Source organism: Ochotona princeps, chromosome 24 (assembly GCF_030435755.1).
Source record: "Ochotona princeps isolate mOchPri1 chromosome 24, mOchPri1.hap1, whole genome shotgun sequence".
NCBI classification, from domain to species: Eukaryota; Metazoa; Chordata; class Mammalia; order Lagomorpha; family Ochotonidae; genus Ochotona; species Ochotona princeps.
In genome coordinates this window covers 19,528,659-19,551,834 of record NC_080855.1, presented here as the reverse complement: position 1 = coordinate 19,551,834, position 23,176 = coordinate 19,528,659, and the positions used below count along the sequence as shown (strand labels likewise).

Genomic DNA, 23,176 nt, shown 5'->3' with positions numbered 1-23,176 from the left:
ACGGGTCTTTTCTGTCTTCTTTCTGTTTGCTGTGCATTAGCAATCAGCCTCCATCATATAACTCCAGGGGAAAAAAAACTGATAAACGTGGTTCTAATGGATTTGGATTTTTAAAAATTAAAAACATTAGGGAATTGCTTAGTAACTGTTTGACTCTGAGGCAGCTCAGAGGACATGTGACTCAAGAAACCGTGCCTATACATTGGTGGTCATTTTGATGTCCCTTGAAAACATTTGGAAGCAGTCATCTGTCATTTTTCTATTGGTTTCCTTCCACTTCTTTGGACTCATTTCACAATTTGCTTTCTTTTTACTTGCATGCAAAAATCTAACCTATTCCTTGTAAACTATTCTTCAGAAGGTGACTGAAGAATGAACAGCTGATATATTCATTGGCTGTTTGAGGACCTGTCAGGTCAACCTCTAGAGTGGCTGATATCCATATGCTAACTGGAAGTGGGAGATTAGTGTCTAATCAGTGGTTTGCCTTCAATGAGTTCTTTTTTTTTTTTTAAGGTTTATTTATTTTTATTGGAAAGACAGATTTACAGAGAGAAGGAGAGAGAGAAAGATCTTCTGACCCCTGATTTACTCCCTAAGCCGCAATGGCTGGAGCCTTGCCGATCCAGAGCCAGAAGCCGGGAGTTTCTTCTGGGTCTCCTGTGTGGGTGCAGGGTCCCAAGGCTTTGGGCTGTCCTTGACTCCTTTCCCAGGCAACAAGCAGGGAGCTGGATGGGAAGTGGGGCAGCTGGAAAATGAACTGGTGCTCATATGGGATCCTAGTGTGTGCAAAGCAAGGATTTTAGTGGCTAGGCCACTGCGCCAGGCCCCGATCTGATGCTTCTTTTTTTCCAAAGATTTATTTTTATTACAAAGCCAGATATACAGAGAGGAGGAGAGACAGAGAGGAAGATCTTCCATCCAATGTTTCACTCCCCAAGTGATCGCAACAGCTGGAACTGAGCCAATTTGAAACCAGGAGCCAGGAATTTCTTCCAGGTCTCCCATGCGGGTGCAGGGTCCCAAAGCCATTGGGCCGTCCTCTCCTGCTTTCCCAGGCCACAAGCAGGAAGCTGGATGGGTAGTGGAGCTGCCAGGATTAGAACCGGCGCCCATATGGGATCCCGCCCAAGGCAAGGACTTTAGCCGCTAGGCCATCGCCGCAGGGCCCCCGATCTGATGCTTCTTAATGATGCCCCTTCCAAGCAAAGGTGGGCAGTGTGACTTGCCCAGATTATTGGTGATAGCAAAAAAGTATTTCAGTTGTGGTTCGGTGGAATGTTAAGGTTCTCTTTTGCTTGTTTTCAGTCATCTGGGATTAAACATGTTGCTCAGTTCTGAAGCCTTGAGAACAAAAATGATTTTGTTATTTGATGTCTTGGCATGATTGTGCTTGGCAAATACTATTTGTTCTAGTCTCCATTGTCTGGCATCAACGTTCATCCATCACTTAATGATGGGGACACATTCTGAGTAATGTGTCACTAGGCAGTCCTGTTATTGTGTGAACATCATAGCGTGTACATCCACAAACCTAAATGGTATAGGGCATCCATGTCAGGAGGCCTCTTGATGCACTAAACAGACGGTGAAAAGATGGATGAGGCTGATGCTGGCTGTACATTGTGGAGTGTTTTACAGTAAACCCCCAAAATAAGAATTTTTAAAACTGCATAGTCATTTATTATCAAGTATTCTATACTCTACATGATATATGTGGTATACTTTTATCCAACTAGCAGCATAGCAGGTTCCTCAAAGAGTTGGGTAATGCCTTGCACCAAGATACTTTGATGGCAGCAGTGCCACTAGGCAGTAGGAAGTTGTCAGCTTTAGGGATCGGTGTCATATATGTGGTCCTTCATTGACCAAAACATTGTTTAATGGCACATGACTGTTTTTTGAGTGATGCAAATTAATTGATTAACAGTGGGAACACTGTAAAGATGAATTCCTTTGTGCTGAGCTAACTGGTCTTAGTTATGTGTCCTAAGATCATTTAAGAGAAATATCACCAATTGGCTTATTTTCCTCTTTAAATTTTTTTCTCTCCCTTCCTCCTTTTCCTTTGCACTTAAGAAGTTGGTTGATGTAAAAAGTCATGTGTCTTTACCCAGTCCTGACTGGAACCACTGTCTTAGCTTGCTGCTTCAGTACATTTTAGGACAAAAAGTCTTTTTAAAGCATAAAAATAGAAGCAGACGGGTCTCATTTGCTTTGGCAAAGGGAATAGCTTTTCCTCCCAAGTAGCTCTGGGTAGGACTTCATCTCCAAAGGTGATCTTTTAGGTTCCACGTGACAGCAGCAACTTCATATTTGAAGTACTCCCTCAATCTTCTTTCTGGCTATTGTTATAAGTTTACTTTCTAGGAAGAAGTTGACAAATGGACATCCCTTGTTCCTTCTTTGTTTTTGTGGGCCGTTGTGAGCGCTCATGCTGCCAGATGGTATGCAGGAGCTCTGTGGTCTTGGCTTGAGGCTCCCTGGAGGATGACTTCTGCCACCATGGCTGCTGCAGCCTTAGCTACCATGGAAAAGCTGAGGGGTCCTTGTGCTCGTGTTCTCCCTTGGGTGTCTGGCATATATAGTAAGAAATAAAGACATGTACTCAGTTCTTCAAGGTGTTTAGATGAAAACTGGAAAGTTAAGGTTTTTGCTTTTCTTTGGTGGTGGTGGTTGTTAACATGTGGAGACGCCAGCATCCGTCAGTGGCTTCTTGGTTACTGGAGTGAGTGAAGAGTAGTTTAGATGGGTCTGTCCTGTCAGGGAAGTCACGGTATAGGTCTCAGATGCCTTCCTAACACTGTTTGGTGGCACCAGCTTTTGCCTCCTGTGTTTGAGCTCTTCGTTCTGTAAGACTCTTCATTGGGTGGCAGACTTCCTCAGCAGCTAGCACAGCATTCTGAGCAGGCTCTCTGATCCACCACCCCGCTGCAGCAGAGAACCAGCTTGCCGTGGTCTGTTTTCCACAGAGATCAAACTTCAGATGATGAGGAAAGGCTGCAAAACCAGTTACCTGTCAGCCCTGGTACATGTGGGGTGGCCCTAGTTTCTTTCTCATTTTGAACTTTGCTCTGATGGGCTTGGGCAAGGAAAAGCATAAGAACAAAGTGTCCTTAGAAGGTAGCAAATTGATAGCTTGAATGAAATAGGTTAAAAAATGTGAAGGCGATCCCAGAAAACTTGCCCTGGAAAAACCAGTTTGGATCCTTCACTTGAATGTTGGGGTCAGAGAGACTTGTAGAGGATAAATGACTTGGTAAAGGGCATACACGACAAGAACTGAAGACATCCAAGAGTTCACCTGTTCTTTTTGACTCAGTTTTCTTCTTGGAGCATCATCCCGTTAGGGGCAGGCTAGATCGCTTTGTAACAGAAAGCAGTAGTGAGGTTGTGATGGAGGGGGATCCAGTAGAGTCAGACTGCTTGGGGTGTGAAACCCGAACTTTATTCTGGCCGTGAAACCTCTTTCAAATTCTGTTTACTTCTTCTCTCTATAGAATGAAAATTGTTAGTGACAATTCTTGTTAGTCCTCTAAATGAATATATATAATTTTAAAAATATATATTATTGTTAATCTATGTTAATAACATGAACTGATTGTACTGGCCTCTTGCTGCTGCCTTCTGGCCCATGTTTATCGTCAGTTAAAGACCTGAACAAGTCCTACCTTCTGTGAAATCTTCTCAAATAAAGTCTTACCCAGTGGTTTCATTTCTTAGTCCTACTGTTTAGTAGTAGAAACTTGTTTGCTTCCAACGATCCACTTCTCAGGCTCTTAAGGCTTGAACATGTTTCCCCAGACTTCCCAAATTCTGGTTTCTTAGCCCCTCTGACTTTTCCCTCTGTAGTAAAAGCTCACCCTTCTCTCACTGTTGCCCATCTTTCACTTACACAGAATCTCGGTGTGGATTATCCCTCCAAGAGTGCTTTTCTCCCAGAGAGGCAACATTTTTTAAGATTTATTTTTATTGGAAAGGCAGATTTACAGAGAAGGAGAAACACAGAGATCTTCCTCTGGGTCTCCCATGCGGGTACAGAGTTCCAAGGCTTTTGGCCATGCTCTGCTGCTTTCCCAAGCCACAAGCACGGAATGGGATGGCAAGTGGAGTAGCCGGACAGGAACCAGCGACCATATGGGATCCCTGCGCATACAAGGCAAGGATTTAGCCACTAGGCTGTCGTGCCAGGCCTACAGGCAATTTCATCTCAAGAGAGCAAAGCTGTGCCCGCTCTGTGCTGGCCAGCGCCGCCCACGACGCTAGAGCAGCTTCCTGACCTCTCACTGCAGTTCTAAATGGCGGGAAGTAGGATGCACAGGTTCGTGATGTGTTTACTTTTGATTTTCCTGCTTTTCCTTCCTAACCCTCCTTGTCCTTGGCTCCAGTCAGTCTGTTTGTGTCACTTGGCTGAAGCAGGAGCAGTCACTCATGAGAACACACGAGCTGCTGCTGGGCATCCCTGAGTTGTCACAGCAGATCTGGGCTGCCTTACTAGAAGGGAGGCTGATTCTGTCACCAGCATTGTGTTAACAGCAGCTATTACAGAGGACACTAGGCACATGCTTTCTAAGAGCCAGGTATTAAGTAGAGCATTGTACATGGAGTGTCTCATTCTTCCCACCAGTTCTTTGAGAAATGGATGCCCCCGTTTAGTCACAGTCAGCAGAGTTCATGGGTACCAACACTTGTGATCCAATCCAGGTTTGCCAGAGCTCATCGTCTTAATTGCTCTGCTCCTGTTTTCTCCCTCCCAAGATAGGCTCCTAACCTCCCTGTACCTCCATTTATTTTGCTGTAATTAGGCGTAATTACTCACTGAGCTATGTTTATATATAGCTATTATAATGTACTAACAAATGCAAAATGGTACTCATTAGTAACAATGTTTTGTTTCTGTGGCGAATTTGGCTCCAGGGTACCCAGACTGCTAAGACCATGAGGCTGTCTACCTCACTTATGGGTGGCAGTGAGAGGAAGGGTGGGCCTCCTAAGGGCAATCATTAATGAGTATAACTGAGTAGAAAGCAAGAAGTACTATTTTGTTATTGTTGTTGTTTTGCTTTGTTTTTTTGCAAATGCACGTGGCTGGAAATAAATGGAAGAGGAAAGGGGACTGCAATGGGCTGAAAATCTGCCCCAGGTTAGGTCAGCAAATATCCTGCTTTTCGTTTTATTCAGGCTCAGTCTATAAGAAGGAAACCCTGTAAGTATTTTTGGGCAGTGGTGCTTTTATTGGAAAGCTGGTTATGCAGAGAGGAAGATCTTCCATCCACTGGTTTGCTCCCCAAATGGTCATAACAGCTAGAGCTGAGCCGATCTGAAGCCAGGAGCCTGGAGCCCCCTCTGGGGCTCCCATGTGGGTACAGGGTCCCAAGGCTTTGGGCTATCCTCAACTGCTTTCCCAGGCCACAGGCAAGGAGCTGGATGGGAAGTGGGGCTGCTGGAGTTAGAACCGACACCTATATGGGATCCCAGCATGTGCAAGGCGAGGACTTCAGCCACTAGGCTACTGCACCAGGCCTGTAGTGATGGTTTTGAGTGGAATCACTGCTGTGGTGGAAGTAAGACGTGAGCTGCTGACTGAAGGGCAGGAGCAGGAGGCCTTTTGGTATCTGAGGCAACAGAGGCATGGAACCGTTGTTCACATGGGACGAGCCACAGTCCCAGGGGGCTGGTTGCCCCTCAGCTGCCAGCAATCATAGCTGCCAGGTGTCAGAGCCAGTGTCTTCTGGGGTGTTGGGGCAGTGGAGATGAGGCCTGTTTCATGGTGTTTCCTAACTGAATCTTTTACCAACAGTTCCATAAAGCAGGGACCATTTTGCAGATTGAGGAAAGTTTGCATCAGAGTTCCTTAGCTAGAGCTGATCTTCAGTTTATAGAGTTTTAAACCATACTGTGGACCACAACATCCCAGAGAAGGGAACTAAATGTGAGTGGCGCGCTGAACCCAAGGGCATCCTGGCTTGATTGTGTAGCAGGGTTGGCCTAGGAGAGGGCAGCGAGTTCTTGAACCCCACAGACCACATGATTCCCTCTGCTTGTCTGGCAGGGGATTGCTGCTCTGGGGTTGCTTTGGTATCACTTATAACTTGGTGTCATCCCTCCACATGCCTTCCCAAAGTAGGCACACTCAGCAGTCCAGTGCTAAAAGTCATAGTTTCTTGAGCCAGATTACCAGTTTCTGTTGGTTACATGATCCAGGCTAATTTACTTTGCATCTTAGTTTCCCTGTCTTTAAATGGGGTTGTGGTGAGAATATATGAGTTAATGTCCCTAAAGTGCTTACTTAGCATAGGGCTTGCTACCATAGCAAGTGCTCAATAATTGATGGCTGCTATTATTAGTTATTAGCCAGCAGCTACAAGTGCAGGAAGACCTTCAACTTTAAAACACTTGAAATGCTGCCAGCCTGGAAAACAGGTCTGGGTGCTGTGATGAAGCCTGGGAAAAACTCTGCAAGCAAATTTTCCCAGGAAAAGGGGTGGTCTCAGAAGGAGGGAGCCATACTCACCACCAGGTATGGGAATATTTTCTTGTGGCTTGAGACCCACTACACACTCAACTACAATGAAGCCTTTCAAACAGAGACCAGAATGGAAGGATCTGACCTTCTGGTACTTGGTGATTGATCATCTGTCAACATTGATTTTCCCCTCCTTTTCTCATATACTGGGCATGTTAAAAGCCTTCAGATTTGAGCTGATTCCATCGTGTCAGGTCATCAAAAGATGCTCTTACCTAGAGGGCTGGTTGGGTAAGTGGGATTAGGCCCTCTTTGAGAGCCCATCTGTTCTGCTGCTACTTGAAGGCCTAGATGCCAGGATTTGCAGGAAGCTGCTGTTACGAAGCATCTGTCCAGTGTGGCTAGACTTGAGTGGACCAGGATGGGTGGGTCAGGTGGAGACCAGAAAATCCTCTTATCTCCTTGGGTGCCTGTGCCTCCCCAGCAGCGGGAGCTGAGCAGCAAACCCTGGTGAGTCAGCGAGCCTGGAAATTAGAGTTGCCAGTCTGTGAGCATGTGGGGTTTGTGTAAGTTTGGGCCTTTTGTTTGTTTCAGCACTCTAGTCTTCAGAAACACAAATCTGGAAACCAGACCCTCCACATGTTATAGTTCTTTCTTGTTTTGAGATAATTCAGCTTGAACAGTTGTTTCCCTTGTAGGATGGCCTTCCAAGAATTAACCCCTTGCCTTTTGATATTTTAGTAGATTGTGCTAATATGTCTGTTAGCTGTATTTTTAAAGCATAGAAAGTGTTTCTTTTTTTAGGGGGGGGGGGGAAGCTTTCTTCGGTTGTCATTTTCTACACTACAAGCTCTTAGAAGATTTTTGGTGTGTTTTTGAAGCCTAAGTGAAACTGCACGTCTTTGGGAGGCATGCCTGGGCATGTCTTCTGTCATTTACTCTCTCACTGGGTGGAGCATGGACACACCCTGATATGATTAGTCTCCAATAGCTACAGGAATGATTCTGCTCTTTGGTCTTAAATTCATATACCCTGACGTTACCCTTAGAATTCCCCCTGAAGATAACCCCCAAGTTTACCCAAGCGCTATTGGAAGGAAGTATTTCTGGCAAAGTCTACAGTTCTGGACTTTAATAAACCAGCCTTTAGCCTTACTACCAGTTCTCTTACAGCTTTGAATATAGATCCTGAAGGTCCACGAAGGCTGCTAGAACTGGGAGACCTGCCTGGGACTCGCATGGATTTTGTCTTATATTTGCTTTCCCTACTGCCCTGGTTGCTGGTCTACATTTCCCTTAATATAATTTTGGTGGATGCCGTTATCGTAGCAGCTGGAATTCTTAGTGCAGATTGAGTATCCCTTACCTGAAATGCTTGATACTGAAAGAGTAAAGAAATTTGAGATTTTTCCAGATTCTGAAACATTTCTGATATACATCATAAAATACATGTCTTGGGCATGGGACCTACGTCTAAATATAAAATCAATTTGTGTTTCATATAGTCCATATATAGGTTGAAGTTAATTTTATATAATATTTTCAGTAATTTCGTATGTGAAATAAAGTTTCACGGCATGGAATTTTCCACTGTGGCATCAACTCAGCACCTAAAATGTTCAAATTTGGGGATATTTTTGATTTTGAATTTTTGCATTCAGGATGTACAACCTGTACTATTAGAATGGATTTTCCAGCCAACTAGTTGAAAATGAGAATGAGTTCTGGGGGCACCATTGCAGTACACCAGGTTAAGCAGCCGTAAGCAATGCCCGCGTCCCGCATCAGAGCCCTAGCATCTCTGCTTAGACCCAGCTTCCTACTAATGCTCCTGAGGAGGCAGTGGGTGGTAGCTTAAGTGCTCAGGTCCCTACCACTCATTCAGGGAGCCCTGGACGGAGCTCTAGGCTCCCGCACAGCCCTGGCTGTTGTGGGCATTTTGGAAGAGAACCAGCAGATGGAAAGACCTCTGTGCCTCTGTGTTTGTCTTTTAAGTAGATGAAAATAAACACTTAAAAAGAGTCTTGGATAGACAGGGTAGTGTTAGAAAAATTACATTACCTTTGGGTCACCCTCTCATGTGGGTGCTAGGGACCCAAGCATGGGGGCCATCAGCTGCCACCTCCCAGGATGCATCAGCAAAAACCAAGCAGCCAGAACTTCATTATGGAATGTGGGCATCCCAAGTGGTGACTAGGCCCTTGTTCATAGGCCTCACACTGAAAATCCTTTACCCCATTCTCAGGCCGTTGTGAGACCCGAGAGCAGTTTTAGATATGGTCACCTTCTCTCCCTGCTAAACCTATGGAAAAAGTCTGAGCATGTTGGTGGCATTAGGAACCAGAAGGTAAGCCTGATATTTATACTTTCTGGCTTAACCCAGGTCCACATAACTTTTTTACCTGATGGTGAATTTGGCAAGACAGATTTCCTGTCCGAACTGTAGCCTTTGATGTGTTCTGCACATGAATCAGCTTCTTTGTAACCTATGTTACCTTAAGAATTTTAGGAATTTCCCGTATTGCTTCTCCATATGTGCCCAAGCCACTGTATTTCCAAAGAGATTTATGGAGCTGGCTTACTGGGGAGGTGATGATGAACTCAGCCATCTCTTTTCATTCATTCACTGAAATGAACTGTATGCAACCCCCTGTATGCAGGCCCCAGGGGTGGTACCCATACCCTCTCTGCCATGTTCAAGAGGTGACTGCTCTCCAATTTTCTTGCAGGTTGGCTGGCTCCTCTGGCTGATGGCATGTTGAAGTACATGGGCCAGCGGCAGCGAGGGTATCCAATCCAGAGGGGGCCACTTTAGAGGCCAGGCCATCAGCACCATGGGCCAGTGTGTCACCAAGTGCAAGAATCCCTCATCCACCTTGGGCAGCAAGAATGGAGACCGGGACTCCAGCAGCAAATCACACAGCAGGCGAGGTGCAGGCCACCGTGAGGAACAGGTGCCACCCTGTGGCAAGCCAGGTGGGGACATCCTCGTCAATGGGACCAAGAAGGCGGAGGCTGCCACTGAGGTCTGCCAGCTGCCAACGTCCTCGGGAGATGCTGGGAGAGAGTCCAAGTCCAATGCGGAGGAGTCTTCCCTGCAGAGGTTGGAAGAACTATTCAGGCGCTACAAGGACGAGCGGGAGGATGCAATTTTGGAGGAAGGCATGGAGCGCTTTTGCAATGACTTATGTGTTGACCCCACGGAATTTAGAGTGCTGCTTTTGGCCTGGAAGTTCCAGGCTGCTACCATGTGCAAATTCACCAGGTTAGTTCTATAATCCCTTCATGTCAGCGTGTGAGCAGAGGAAGAAAGTGAGCATGGCTGGGCAGTTGAGCCCAGCTAGGACGGGGCTTGGTGGGAAATCCTTGTGTTCTGACCAGTTTCCTAAAAAAAGTGAAATGTTTTGCGCTAAGTTGTGGTTCCCATCCTAGACTCTCGTCTCACCCTAGTCCCTTAATCCTATTCCTAGACTCTTCTAAGGGTTTAATAAATGTGTACCTGAGTTTAAAGCTGATCTACTAAGTGGGAATCTTGGGGTGCTGGAGAATTCACTCACTCACCAGGTGGTTACTCATGTGCCAGGTGCTGAGTGCTCATACAGTGAGAACCTCCAGGGATGTGCCCCTGTCACTCTGTGAAGCCACTTGTCCCTCCTCATACTTACCATGTTGCCCTCAGCCAGGCCCATGTGTAACGAAGACAGTGGGCCCAGCTCTCGAGCAACGGTTTACATGTTGTTGTCTTCTTACATCCTTGTAGTTATGAATAAGAACTGACTTTGAGACCCGGCCCAGCCATTTCTAGTTTATAGCCTTCTAGGTCGCTTTACCCTCCAGACCTGAGATCCCCAACCTAGGTGGATACAACAAACTTTGAGACAACTGATGTGACACCATGCTGTTAGCTGAAAATGTTGTAAAGATGTTTAACATACATACACAGCTTTTGTTTTTTAATAGCACAGCTTTGGTCCTCCTGCATTGCATGTTGGGCTCCTTGGCCATCACTAAAAAAAAAGATACCAAACACAACCCAAAGAGAATCAAAAGGAAGGCAGGAAGCTTTCTGTATCTTGGAGATAAAGGCTGCAACTGAATCACCAGTGTAGAGCAGGGAACCCCATCAGGGAGCGAGAGACTTGAGTTTAACTTGGAGAGGGCCAGAGTGTGAGTGAACTGTCATCAGATGCTTGCCGTGTGTTGGGCAGTGTTAGAAACATTTAGTGCTCATGCTAATTTGTTTACCTCTTCCCAGACTGTACAAAGTAAGGTGTCAGGTTCTACTCATCATTTGACAGTTGAGCAAGTGGGACTGATGAACAGAGGGGCAGGAATTCTGATCCAGGCCTTCCGGCCACAGTGCCATACTCTTCGTTCATTACTGTCCTCTCTTGCCTTCAGTTCATGATACAGTTTATAATTAGTGACTATGCCTTCTCTTTCCTGTTGCAGGAAGGAGTTTTTCGATGGCTGCAAGGCAATAAGTGCAGACAGCATTGATGGTATCTGTGCGCGGTTCCCTAGCCTCTTAACAGAAGCCAAACAGGAGGATAAATTCAAGGATCTCTACCGGTTTACATTTCAGTTTGGCCTGGACTCCGAAGAAGGGCAGCGGTCGCTGCATCGGGAAATAGCCATTGCCCTGTGGAAACTAGTCTTCACTCAGAACAACCCTCCAGTATTGGACCAGTGGCTAAACTTCCTCACCGAGAACCCCTCGGGGATCAAGGGCATCTCCCGGGACACTTGGAATATGTTCCTTAACTTCACTCAGGTGATTGGCCCCGACCTCAGCAACTACAGTGAGGATGAGGCCTGGCCGAGTCTCTTCGATACCTTTGTGGAGTGGGAAATGGAGCGAAGGAAAAGAGAAGGGGAAGGGAGAGGCGCGCTCAGCTCAGGGCCCGAGGGCTTGTGTCCCAGGGAGCAGACTTAGTGGCTCTGTCCCGGGGCAGCAGCAAGGATCTGCCTGCTGCCCTGCAGCCAACCAAGGCATTGGACCTTTCTGGAAATTACTGAAGATCCGGATATTTTCTACTTTACACCTTTCTCTGCCTTGTATCCGAAAGGGCTCTAAAATGCTGTATCATGTTTTAGGCACTTTCTTCATTTTTTGGTTATTTTGGTTATTTCTTTTTTGGGGGGTGGGTAATCCTCCCCCCCCCCAAATATTTGAACCTGGCTATTTGTTGTGTATCTTTTTTTTTTTGAAGCCTTCAGATAGAATAAGCCTGCCATTTCTTGCACAAATTGAATTTTTTTTGGTGGGGGCGGGCATAGAGCCGGGTGGGGGGAATGGGACCGTTCGGTTGAATTAACAAGACAAAATGATACAGTGCCAGATCTCAGTTTTGCATATTGTTTTTTTCAGGGCAGGTCTGTACTGTGTGTAGTGCTGTTTACATGGTTGAATTTAGGTTATGATAATTATTTTTTAAAGATTTACACAGATTGGAGTAGCAGTGTTAACTGTTAACCACATTGCATTAACTCCCAGACAAGATGAGAGCTCTTGGAGAGCCGAGGCCACCCAAGAGCGTTTGTGGAGCCTGGTGACAACTCCCCCTGTAAGCGCATTTATCCAAAACCCTCATTGCCCTCACTTCTTGCTCATTCCTTCTTGTAACCTATTGCATTTCGTGTTGAGTTTATCCATGAACATGCTGCACCTGTCAGTCAAGTGAGCAGTGTTTTGGGTTATTTTTTAGTTTTAATTATTTTTGGATGGCGGGGGAGGGGGTACACAACGTACTGAGAACCACTGAAGCATTGAATACAGAGAAAGCAGTGCTACCTCAGTTTTGCTGGAAGTAGACTTCTTTGATAGTTTTCTTTCATTGATGAAGTTTCTGTATTTTCATGTTGTTAAGTGGAAATACTTTATTATTTTTTTTTTTATTTGCCTTGGAGCCAAAGTTTCTGTTCCTGGTGGTCGGAATATGGTGCCTGCCGGCCAGCTAACTTGAAGGAAAACTGTGGTATGGAGCTCTGCTTGAATTATTTTCTCCTGAATTTTCTTTTCTTTACGTCTCATTAGCTTACTTGTCTGGCAAGTGCAGAAGCCTGAGGCTGGCCTGGACTCTGCCAAACAGATATCAAAGTGTATTTAAGAGTTAAACATGTGCCCTTTCCCTTCTGCTGCACCCTTGTTGTCACTTACCCCGCCCCAGGAGTTATTTATTCTTTTTGTTAATGTCAAGTTCATTTGGGGTAATGTGATGACTGTTTAGGTTTACATGACCTTCCTCTCCTTTCCCCTCCCCCCAAATATGTATATATACATATATAAGATATGTATATATTTTACCTATATAAAATATATATATACACATATATGTATCTATATTCCTTCGTTTCTTTGCCTGCTAAAACTGGCCATAAAAAGGGAGCTGCCTTCAGTATATGAAGTCTAAGAAGTGTGCCGGGGATGTCAGCATGGGGGCTTTCCCATCCGTATCTGGACTGCCTTCACTAAGAGGATGAGTTTGCTCGGTCTCTTCTTCACGAGAGCCAGGACCCACTTCCCCAGACTCCTTCACATGCTGGTTCCATGAGGCCAGCTTTGGCCAGACTGCCACGGGGGCCTGAGGATCTAGCTCTGGTTCCACCTGGTTTTTAGTAGAGTCCTCTTGTTAGTTTTCAATTAAAAAAAAAAAAAAAGTCCTCCAAAAAACTGTACTGGAAGGGTGGGTGACAGGAACTTGTACAGTTCAGCTTCCAGTACTTTGGAACAGATTTAAAAGGGAATCTTTTAAATAAAACCAATTAAAATATTTATACTCTTAAGGTAATAAGAGTTTGTCTATTAAGTGTTTAGTTTTCTCTCCTAAGCACTTCCTCTCTCTCTCTCCAAGCTACACCTGTATGTTTTTCAGCCTGGGCAAGAATTGCATGTTTTGAGTTCTTTTTGGTAGCCTTACCTGGCCTCCCATCCTTACAGTGATACTCAAGGAGTTTTTAGTCAGTTTTTTCTAAAATTGATGTTGACATAGGGAACGTATTAATATTTTGAATTAAAAACAAATACTGAACTTGACAGTTGTCCCTTCTAGAGGAGCAGTTCAGTCACGGTAGGATAGCAGGCCTTCTGGGAAGCTGAAGTGGGAGTCTCAGGCCAAGAGTCGGCCTTTTTTCTAGCCAATCACACATTCAGGATCCATGTCTTAGAGTACAAAGCTCAGACTGAGGTCTTGAGAGATCTTTTCCTTCAGCTAGTTTATAACCCTCCCCAGCTTTTCCTGATTCTGGATTTTGCACAGATTAAGCGAAGGAAAACACAGGCTGCTGCTAGCCAGACAAGGTCCTTTCCAGTCCAGATCCGAAGTGTGGAAGGGAGGGGAGAGCCCACATCAGGAGACAGCTGAGGACTCAAAACCAGATTCTGCATTCTACGAAAAGGCATTTCATTCATCAGTGGACTGGACTGTCATTTTGTTTTAATGAACTGTTTATGCAGCTTGTGCATCCCTCACAAAAGAGCCATTTATTTGTTGCTATATTTTTATGAATTTTTTTGCAAAGATGCAAATAAGCCAGAAAAGGGAGCAACCAGAGAAGGACTTGAGGCTCCTTCCTCAGTCAGGAATTCAGTCATGGGCAGCAGCCCCTCAGAACCATAGGCAGTCATTTCTGCACAGGGACCCAGGGTGAGATGTGTATACGGTTTATAGTTAAATTCCTGGGAACTGGAAAGTCCCTGTTTATTCCTGTCAACTTAAAAACAGCTTTGCTGGGTAAAGAGCTAACGGTGGTTCTGTGGAGGTCAGATGCGCACCCCTCGGGTAAGTCAGTGAACCTCTCACTTGAGCAAAGTCACATGACACCGGAGTGATGTGACAGGGGCAGGATTATTAATGCCATCTTGAAAATGGGCAGCATCTGAGGGCCACCACAATAAACTAAATATACTCACAAATGTTGCGAAATTGCTTGGTTTTGGCAAGTGACTTTGAGCTCTTGTGGTATTTCTTTAGCAACGTATTAGAAAGCTGGTTTAAAATGAAATCTTGTTTCATTGAATTATGCTTTTCCTAATTCTTGCCAAATTTGAGCGTATTGTTCTTAACCCCACCTCCTATAATGGCGCTTCACTGTGTCAGCTGCTTGCCTTACCAGTTCTCCCTTGATCCACTGGATGTGCCCACCTGAGTTAGGCCCAGGGACTTAGGTGTAGAGTGTCATGATCCAGATTTTAAGCAAATGTCAGGTCCCATGAAATAAAAATATACAAGGCAGTGTTTTCAATGTTAAACTTCCTCATGGACGGTGTATAACCGGCCTTCTTGGAAAGGGAGAAAAGATGAAGCCACACAGTATTAGTCAGTCTTTGAAACAGTACTGATCGCCCAGGGGCTGCTGCCAAAAATCAGTCCTTGGTGTTGGAGGCTACAGGGTGTGGTACCCTGTAGTTCACTTGATGGCCTCATATACTGTATGCTATGCCAGATCGTGCTAAACAATGGTGGGAAGTTACTGAGGTAAAGACTTGTCTAAAAGTTTACAAACCAAAACAGGTTTATATTTAGGGATTGTTGAGTTTGCCCTGTTTCAAATAAGGTCTTTGGTGTAACAAAGCCCAAAGGTAAAGTCCTTAATACTATTAAGGTAACGGCTGAGAAAAGCTGCTCCTTTTTTTTTTTTTTAGTATTGCTGTTTTCCTTGTGTCTGTTATATTTGGTTAATGACTTGAATTTCTTGGCAACTGACAAAGGTCCTCCTTGGTGGACTTGAACATCTTGAGGACTGACGAAGGGTCTTCCTTGGAAGATTCCAGGGAGAATGTTGCTTAAATGGCTGTCAAAGGGACTGTTAAGGTTAATGAAATGTGTTACTACCTTCGACTCATTTGAGGACGTGTGACACTGATCATCCGCACTCCGTGTGTTTTCTGAGTCCTTCAGCAGCAGTTCCTTCACTTACCCGCTTGAGATTTTATTCCTACCTGTGTGCTGTGTATGACTATGGCATACTGTATGCTACCTGTATAACTATGGCATATTCAGTTTCACTGGGATTGCGACTGTATGTCAGTGAGGACCATCAGCATTTTGTTTCATTTTTGATACTTGAGCCCTGGTTCCAGAGGCCAAGATGGTTTGAATAATTTTGGGTAACTATTAGGTTCTGCTTTTGATTCAAATGCCTAGGATATCTGGTCCTTCCCATTTATGTCGTCTTGGATACACGGCTTGCTCTCACACACTGTCCACCACCCACCTTCTTCCCATTGCTGTCAACACAGATCTTGGATATCGCCAAAGGAAGCCCACTGTTTGTCTTCCCCCACTCTCCCCACATACACTTGCTCTGGAAGCGTCTTCTGAGTCTACAACTGTTCTTACCTGTTGCACTAATGACGGAGTCTGGGTTCCCAAGGGGGAATTTGAAGCAATAGGCAAACGGGGCATGGATGGATTAGTCCTGGATACCCTGCCTTAAGCTGTTGAGGTGATGAGTCCACTGCTCATGTGACCCTCCTCCACCTTTGTGGATTCCTCTGGGTTTGTAACCGGCGTGTCTATTTCTTGAGGCTGTACAAACTTGACAAAAGTTAATACTTTGGATTGTGTTCGCTGCACTGTTGCACTCTTCATATGGCCCCTTGAATATTTTTATTAACTTGTTACACGCATTTTTGTCTTTGATGTTTTTTTTTCCCTTTTGATGTTTTATTTGGAACGTTACCTACTGTTGGGTTTAATAAATTTGTTTACTTGACTATTAATATTTCTGCCAAAAAAAAAAATGAAAGTGGACTTTATTCTGGGGCAAGATTTATCAGCGAGGGCCCTGTACCAATACATTAGATGAACAAGTTAGTGCTTTGGGAAATAGTCCAGAATGATATAAAATCCAAGATTCTCAACCAAGGTGTTGATTTCCTACACCTGTTTTGAGAATCCCCATACCTCTAGGCAGAGAACAAATGAGTCCTCATAGGGCTACTACCTAAAATAGGTTTGAGAACTGATGTTGTGACTTTCCCTTGGCATCAAAATGTGAATTTGAATACTCTGAAGTTAATAGCTCCTGTAGATACTGTCAGTTTGCCAGTGTTCATGGCAAAGGGAACAACTAAAGGCATGGCTTGGTTAAGTGCCACTGCTGTATGACCATTGGCAAGCTGGTGAACTTTCAAGACAGGTGTCTTTATAAAGCACCCAAGAGAAAGACTTTCAAATCTCCAAAAGCATATTAGTCAACGCAAAGAACAGGAGACGGGTTGGCGTGGTCACATGTGAACCTGCACAAGCCACTGCCCTCCGTGAGGCTCAGCCTTCCCTGTGCCAGGGCTCAGGACTTCATCAGCCTCAGTGATCTGGAAGCCTGAATTACAGTAGACTACTATGACCCCTAATCTTCCTTCCTTTTCTGTTTATTGTTCATATTCAGGAAATCTGACCAGTCCATTTACTCATTTCTTTGAGATGGAGGCTCTGATGCACTTCCTCCTCCCGCGATTCCCAGCTTCATGTCGGTATCTCTTAAAAGTGATAGTTACCACACACACACATACACAAAGTAATGAGTAACAGTGGTGGAATTGGATGTACACATGTTTTCTTTCAGTTACAAAAGACTTGGGAGTCAAGGTTTCTGAGCTTGTCTCAGTGAGTTGGAATTTTTCCCCTGCTTACAAGGTCTGCATCAGGCAGAAGGAAATCAAGGGGTAACTTTCTCACAAAGTGTTCCCCCAACCCAAGTTCCCATCGGCCCTTCGGCTTGTTTCTGCTGTGCTATGACCCTTCTGAGTCAGCCGGCCCTTATAACCAGTTTGAGAAATGACAAAATAGTGATTCTGGTACCTGCTTAGAACTGAGAGCTTGAGTATTGTGGATTGCATACAGGTAAAATCCTATTTTCTGTTTTATGAGGCACAGGCCTTTGCTTCACATAATTGCCAGAAGAGTTGAACTGAATGTGGGATGGGCTTTCTAGAAGGAAAGGCATAGTGAAGGTGGTGCTTGGGGCCCAGAGCAGTACAGAGTAGTCACCGCAGCACTGGCCTCTACCCTTGTGTCAAAACCAGTTGCTAAAGCACCTGGCTGGGTTGACTTGAAAAATCATCCTTTTACCTCTGCATTTTTGGTTTTTTTGCTTCTTTGTTTTTTAAAGATTTACTTGAAAGCCAAAGAATAAGAGAGACAGAAAAAGATCTTCCATCCATTGGTTCATTCTCCAAATTGCCACAATGGTCAGAACTGGTGAGGAATAGATAATTCTGTCCTGATCTCCCGCAGAGATGGCAGGGGTCTTGGGCCATCCTTTCCTTTCCCAGGTACATCAGCAAGGAGCTGGACTGGAAGTACAGCAGCTGGGACTGAAACTGGTGCACCAACATGGGATGCCCGCGTCGCAGGCTGAAGCTTAACACACTGCACCACAGTGCAAATCCCTTGCCCTGGATTTTGATCCAGACTGAAAAGCGCTGGTCTGCCTAAGAGGTTTGGCTCATTTTTTTTCCTTTACTTTGCCCTCTGAGGATATCCTGTCTTGAAGTCCAAAGGCTTCTGTGATGTCTTGACTTTACCCAGTCTCTTGCCTCAGAGGCCCTAGTTGGAACAGAGCAGGACTGCTGCGTCAACAGAGCCTTTGAACCCTGCATGCAGTGCTTTGTGGTCTGTGTGGATGGGACTCTGCCACGGGCCCTGGGCAGAGGGGTGGTAATGGTGAGACTGCTAGTGTAACTGATCAGAGACAACAAAATTCTGTGGCACAATTCCAAGACAAAATATGGACACAAATTCTCATGCATAAAAACAAACAAACAAAAAGAGGACACCCTGGTTAATAAGTGTTCAAAATCCTTAACCCAGTAATTTGTTTTTGTTTTGTTTTTAACATACATTTATTTGAGTTAGAAAGATAAGAGAATTCTATCCATTGGTTCACTTACCAAATGGCCACAATGGCCAGAGCTGGACCAGGTAGAAACCAGCAGCCTGAAACTCCATCTGGGTCTCCAACTCGGGTAGCAGGGACCCAAGCACTTGGGACACCTTCCACTGCTTTCCTAGGTGCATTATCAGAGACGGATGAGAAGTGGAGCACCCAAGACTTGAACCAGTGCCCATATGGGATGCCAGCATCTCAGGAGGTAACTTAACTTGCTATTTCAAACAATGCCAATCCCTAATCCAGTAATTTCTTTCCATTTTTTTTTAAAAAGATTTATTTTTATTGGAAAGTCAAATTTACAGAGAGAAGGAGACAGAAAAATTTTCTGTCCACTGGTTCACTCCCCAAGTAGCAGCAATAGCTGGAGCTAAGCCGATCAGAAGCCAGGAGCTTATTCCGGGTCTCCTACACAGATGCAGGATCCCAAGGCTTTGGGCCGTCCTCTACTCTACTGCCTTCCTGGGCCACAAGCAGGGAGCTGGATGGGAAGTGGAAGAGCCAGGACATGAACTGGCACCCACCTGGCATCCCGGTAGTGGCAAGGTGAGGATTTAGCTACTAAGCTCTTCCACCAAGCCCAATCCAGTAATTTCTTTTGTGAGCTTTTCCTAAAGGGAATACTGCCAAGGATGGATGTGTCAAGGTAAAATCATCATTATCATTGGGAAAACAACCTCAGTGTCAAAAATAATATATTGTTATAGAAATTACAATGCAGATCAGTGTTGGAATATTACGTAACTATTACAAGCTGCTTTTGAATGGTGGTGGGAAAATTTGATTAGCAAAATGTTGGCAATCGACTCTGGTGTTGGGTTTAAATGTTATTTTCTCTGGATTTTTAAAATTTCCTTTTAAACGACCTTCCCGTATTATATTGAAGAAACTAAAGTTACAAAAAGCACAATTAACAGTAGACATGGATTACAATTTTGAACAACCCCACCATGGATTAGGAGGCCAGTAGTTAAAGTCCTAAAGAGTTTTGTGAAAACCTTGGAGTTGCTTTTTTACCCCAAAGGAGAAGCTGCTTCTCCGGCAGCTGCTTTGGCAACTCTGTATTGGCTGCTTATAAGGGTGTGGGAGGAAAAATGCACAAACGCACTTAGGAGTGGAATGTGTGTTTTGCAAGAGGCCAAGTTGGCAGCTTTGGTTTCCAAAAGGTGGGAGCATCAGCTGAAAGAACAGGGTGTGCAGACAGTCTCAGGGGCCTGTGGTCCAGAGCTGTTTTCACGGAGCTCTGCAGTTGGGGTCCGCAGGAGACTTCTAGCCCCACCCAGCTGACTAAGAAATGACTATGGCTCTTGGGAGCAAAGGCTGTGCTGCTGCCGTAGGGAGCCCTCGCCTGCTCTCTGCGAAATACTGTGGCTCACTGAGCACTTCATCTAGGGTTTCCCCCAATGTAGTCCTCATAAAAATTTTATACTGTAGATACTCATTCCTCAGTTTAAAGATGAGGAAACTGAGGCACAGTGAAAATAATTCAGATGTAGCCCACTTCTCACAAACTGGGTCTTTGCAGTCTCATCATCCTTAAGAGTAGGTATTTCCGTACTTTATGTTACGGGACTGAGGTTAAGTCACAGAGCTTGTCTGTCTTTGAGGACTTGCGCCTCCAGAGGTCAACAGCAGCTAAGCCCCAGAGTGTTGGAGCCCAGCTGGGTGGGAGGGGAGCCATAAACACTGTCACTTTCAGATTGTTCTCCGGGCCTTGCAGCTGGAGTCGACAGTACACCTGACAGAGGGTCCTGTTTAAATTGTAATGTCTTAATCCAAAGTCCATTTCCTTGGTCCTGGCTCCAAATAGGGCCAGAGATTATAGAAGCTGCAGTTAAAAGATTAAACATAGGTCCCCAAATATCCAGCCTTGAGAATCTTCTAACAAAAGCAGCAGCGTTTGCTGAATATTAGGGGGAAGGTGAGGAGGGAAGGCTAGCCTCCCATTTCAGGAAAGTATTTGATCAAATCTTTTGCCAAACTGGTAATAATAGATACTGTGTTAATATTTTGGCATTTAAATTTCCAGGTCTTTTTCTAAATCTATGCATAGCTCTGTGTGTGTGTGTGTAAGAGCTGATCTATTTATTTGAAAGGTGGAGTTAGAAAAAGACGAGACAGATCTTTTATTTTCTGTTTCAATCTTCAGTGGCCACGACGGCTGGGGACCATTCATCAAGGTTTTCCATGTAGGAAATGGGGGCTTCCTTCCCAGGTCCATCAGCAGGGTGCTGGATATAAAGAGCAGCAGGGACTTTAACCAGTGCCCATGTCAGATGCTGGTGTCACAGGCAGCAGCTTAAACTCTCTTATATCCACACACATTTGTTAGAAATGGCTCCCTAGAATTCTTAGTATCTCCTCTGTGTATGTTTCTGTGAGAGTGTTATTACCTAAGGTAATAACTTTAGAAGTAGAGTCGCCAGGTCTCATGTGCTGAGCACTGTACAGTTTCTGCCCTGATCACACTGGGTGCCCCATCAGTCCATCTTCTCAGAGGGCAGTGCATATCTCAGTCAGTTTTGGAGTTGTATGCCTGGATTCCATATCCTTTCCAATAGAAAGTAGGATCAGCCTGACAGTCAAAAAGCAGCCAACTGGTTTTTACTGAAGTTTCCAGTTCCTAGAGAGCAAGATGATATAATGGAGCCACCTACTGGAGAAAGAGTGGCAATGCGGGAGTACCTGAAAAAAGGAGATTCCTAAAATACGGAATTGGTCGTCTTCTCCCCTTGCCAGACTTTCAGTTTAGCCTCTCTTTTTCTTTGAATGTTATAGCATCTACGATGAGAAAACAGTTTGCTTTAAAACTTTTCTCTGAGGTCTTCATTGTGGCAACACCAGCATTGCGTAAGACACCAGTTCATGTCCTGGGTACTCCACTCAGCTCCCTGATGATGGCCTAGGAAAAGCAGCTCAAGCTTGATCCCCTGCGAGCCACGTGGGAGACCCAGAAGCTCCTGGCTTCAGGCTGGCCCAGCACTGGCTGTTGCAACCATCTGGAGAGTAAAGCAGCAGATGGAAGGCCTCTGTGTCTCTCTTGCTGTCTGTAACTTTGCCTTTCAATATAAATAAATCAGTTTTTCTTCTCCACGGATATAACTTTGACAAAATACAAAACTGGTTAGGCTTTAATCACATGGGTCACTCCTTGTTTGCTTATCTGTATCATTTGATAATACTAGTATACAAAATGAGCACCAGTGTGTATAAACTCAGTGATACAAGAAACAAGGCATATTTGGGGTCAGCACTGTGGTGTATTAGGTTAAGCCTCTGCCTGTGGCACTGGCATCCCATGTAAGGGCTGGTTTGTGTCCTGGCTGCTGCACTTCCTATCCAGCTCCCTGCTTATGGCCCAGTACAGGAGTGAAGGATGGCTGAAGCCTTTGGGCCCCCAAAGCCACATGGGGGGGCGGGGTACCTGGAAGAAGCTCCTGGCTTCAAATTAGCTTAGCTCTGGCTGTTGAAGCAAACTTGGGAGTGAACCAGTATATGCCTTTTCTCTGTAATTCTGCCTTTCACATAAAAACTTTTAAGTCTTAAAAGAGAGGAATATTTGAGCTTGCAGGTATTTATTAAAGATTTGAACATGCCATATAAATAACAATCTTGGCTATTATCCCTATAATAACGTTGCAGAAATGTTTCTGCTACAGGCTGACCATCTTCTCTGTCGCTGCCCGTGAAGGGTAGGAAAGGTGAGCAGGAAGCAGTGGGCGGACTCACAAACACGTGCTGGAGGTGGTACTTTCCTCTTCACCTTTTATTCCCATTAGGCCCAGGCCAGTGAGTGATCCGTGAGTGCTGCAAAGAAATAAGAATGAAGACAGACTTTCACTCCTAGGGATAACTGAGTGACACATTCTTTGAGTATGTATGTCTGGCACACAGGCAGGCAGACAGACGGAAAGCCACCTGCTGAAGATGGCCTAAGTGGAAAGAATACTGCCCACTCCTGGAAGCCTAGATTCAGATCCGAGCTCTGTCATTTTAAAGAGATGTGAGACATATCTCAGCCAAGCCTTCAACTATGAAACTACTAAATATTTAAACTACCATCTCAGCTTCTCCTGAGGACTGCACACAAGGATAGCCAGCATACTCTGAGCACCTACTAGATGCCAAGGATAGTTCCAAAATCCTGTCTCACTAAATTCTCAGGACAACTCACTGATGTAGGTGTAACTGTCATCTTCATTGTTCAAATTTTAAAAAAGAGGCCCACAGATAGTATGTAACTTGCTTAGGGGGTACACTTGTTAAATGGCAGAACTAGGATTTCAATACTGGCAACACCTTGTAAACTGCTGTTATGGGTCTTAATATTTGGTTCATTTGACTTAAATAAATTCCTCTAACACCTACTATATGACAGGAACTGTTTAAAAAAAAAAAAAGCTTAGGAAAGCATTGATAATATGTTGCATTGTAAAGCATCTGACACCCACACAGACTTAAGGAGTCATCTAATATGTATAGTTCCAGGCTACTTTGTGATGAATACTCATAGAATTTGGTCAGAGGGTTGAGGAATAAATAATCACTTGATTCACTGTAAATCCCTCATTTTACCGAAGGGAAATTGAGATTTCTATGGGTAAAAGGCATGACCAAGGTCCAGTGTTGCTCAGGCTTAGAATCAGCAAAACAAATCTTACTCTCTTTTAAAAGTAAAAATAGGACACAGTAGGGAAAGAGCAGGAACACACTCCTGGTAAGTCAGAAAGGCAGGCAGGCCCTGTTAGACCAAGTCTTACTTGTTCCAGGATGTCTTCATCTTTTTCACTTAAGTGGGGTTAGCAAGATACTACT

At 44.7% G+C, this 23,176-nt stretch overlaps 2 protein-coding genes across 8 annotated transcripts in view; one reads left to right on the top strand and one right to left on the bottom strand.

Moving 5' to 3' along the window:
• The window catches only part of DCUN1D3 (defective in cullin neddylation 1 domain containing 3), a 34,741-nt gene extending 23,179 nt beyond the window's left edge, over positions 1-11,562 (top strand). For all 6 annotated transcript variants that reach the window (XM_058680361.1, XM_058680364.1, XM_058680363.1 and 3 more), the window contains 2 exons: positions 9,196-9,731; positions 10,919-11,562. In XM_058680361.1, coding sequence (XP_058536344.1) covers positions 9,301-9,731; positions 10,919-11,402 — 915 coding nt within the window. In that variant the 5' untranslated portion in view covers positions 9,196-9,300 and the 3' untranslated portion in view covers positions 11,403-11,562. The remainder of the gene's footprint in view (positions 1-9,195; positions 9,732-10,918) is intronic.
• Positions 11,563-20,939: 9,377 nt separating this feature from the next.
• REXO5 (RNA exonuclease 5) overlaps positions 20,940-23,176 on the bottom strand; it is a 30,487-nt gene continuing 28,250 nt past the window's right edge. Inside the window, exons 19-20 of one of the 2 annotated variants that reach the window (XM_058681046.1) lie at positions 22,091-22,168; positions 20,940-20,984 (exon numbers count right to left, since the gene is read on the bottom strand). In XM_058681046.1, coding sequence (XP_058537029.1) covers positions 20,966-20,984; positions 22,091-22,168 — 97 coding nt within the window. In that variant the 3' untranslated portion in view covers positions 20,940-20,965. Of the gene's footprint in view, positions 20,985-22,033; positions 22,169-23,176 lie in introns of those variants that run through there. The other variant, XM_058681045.1, reaches the window with a different exon arrangement.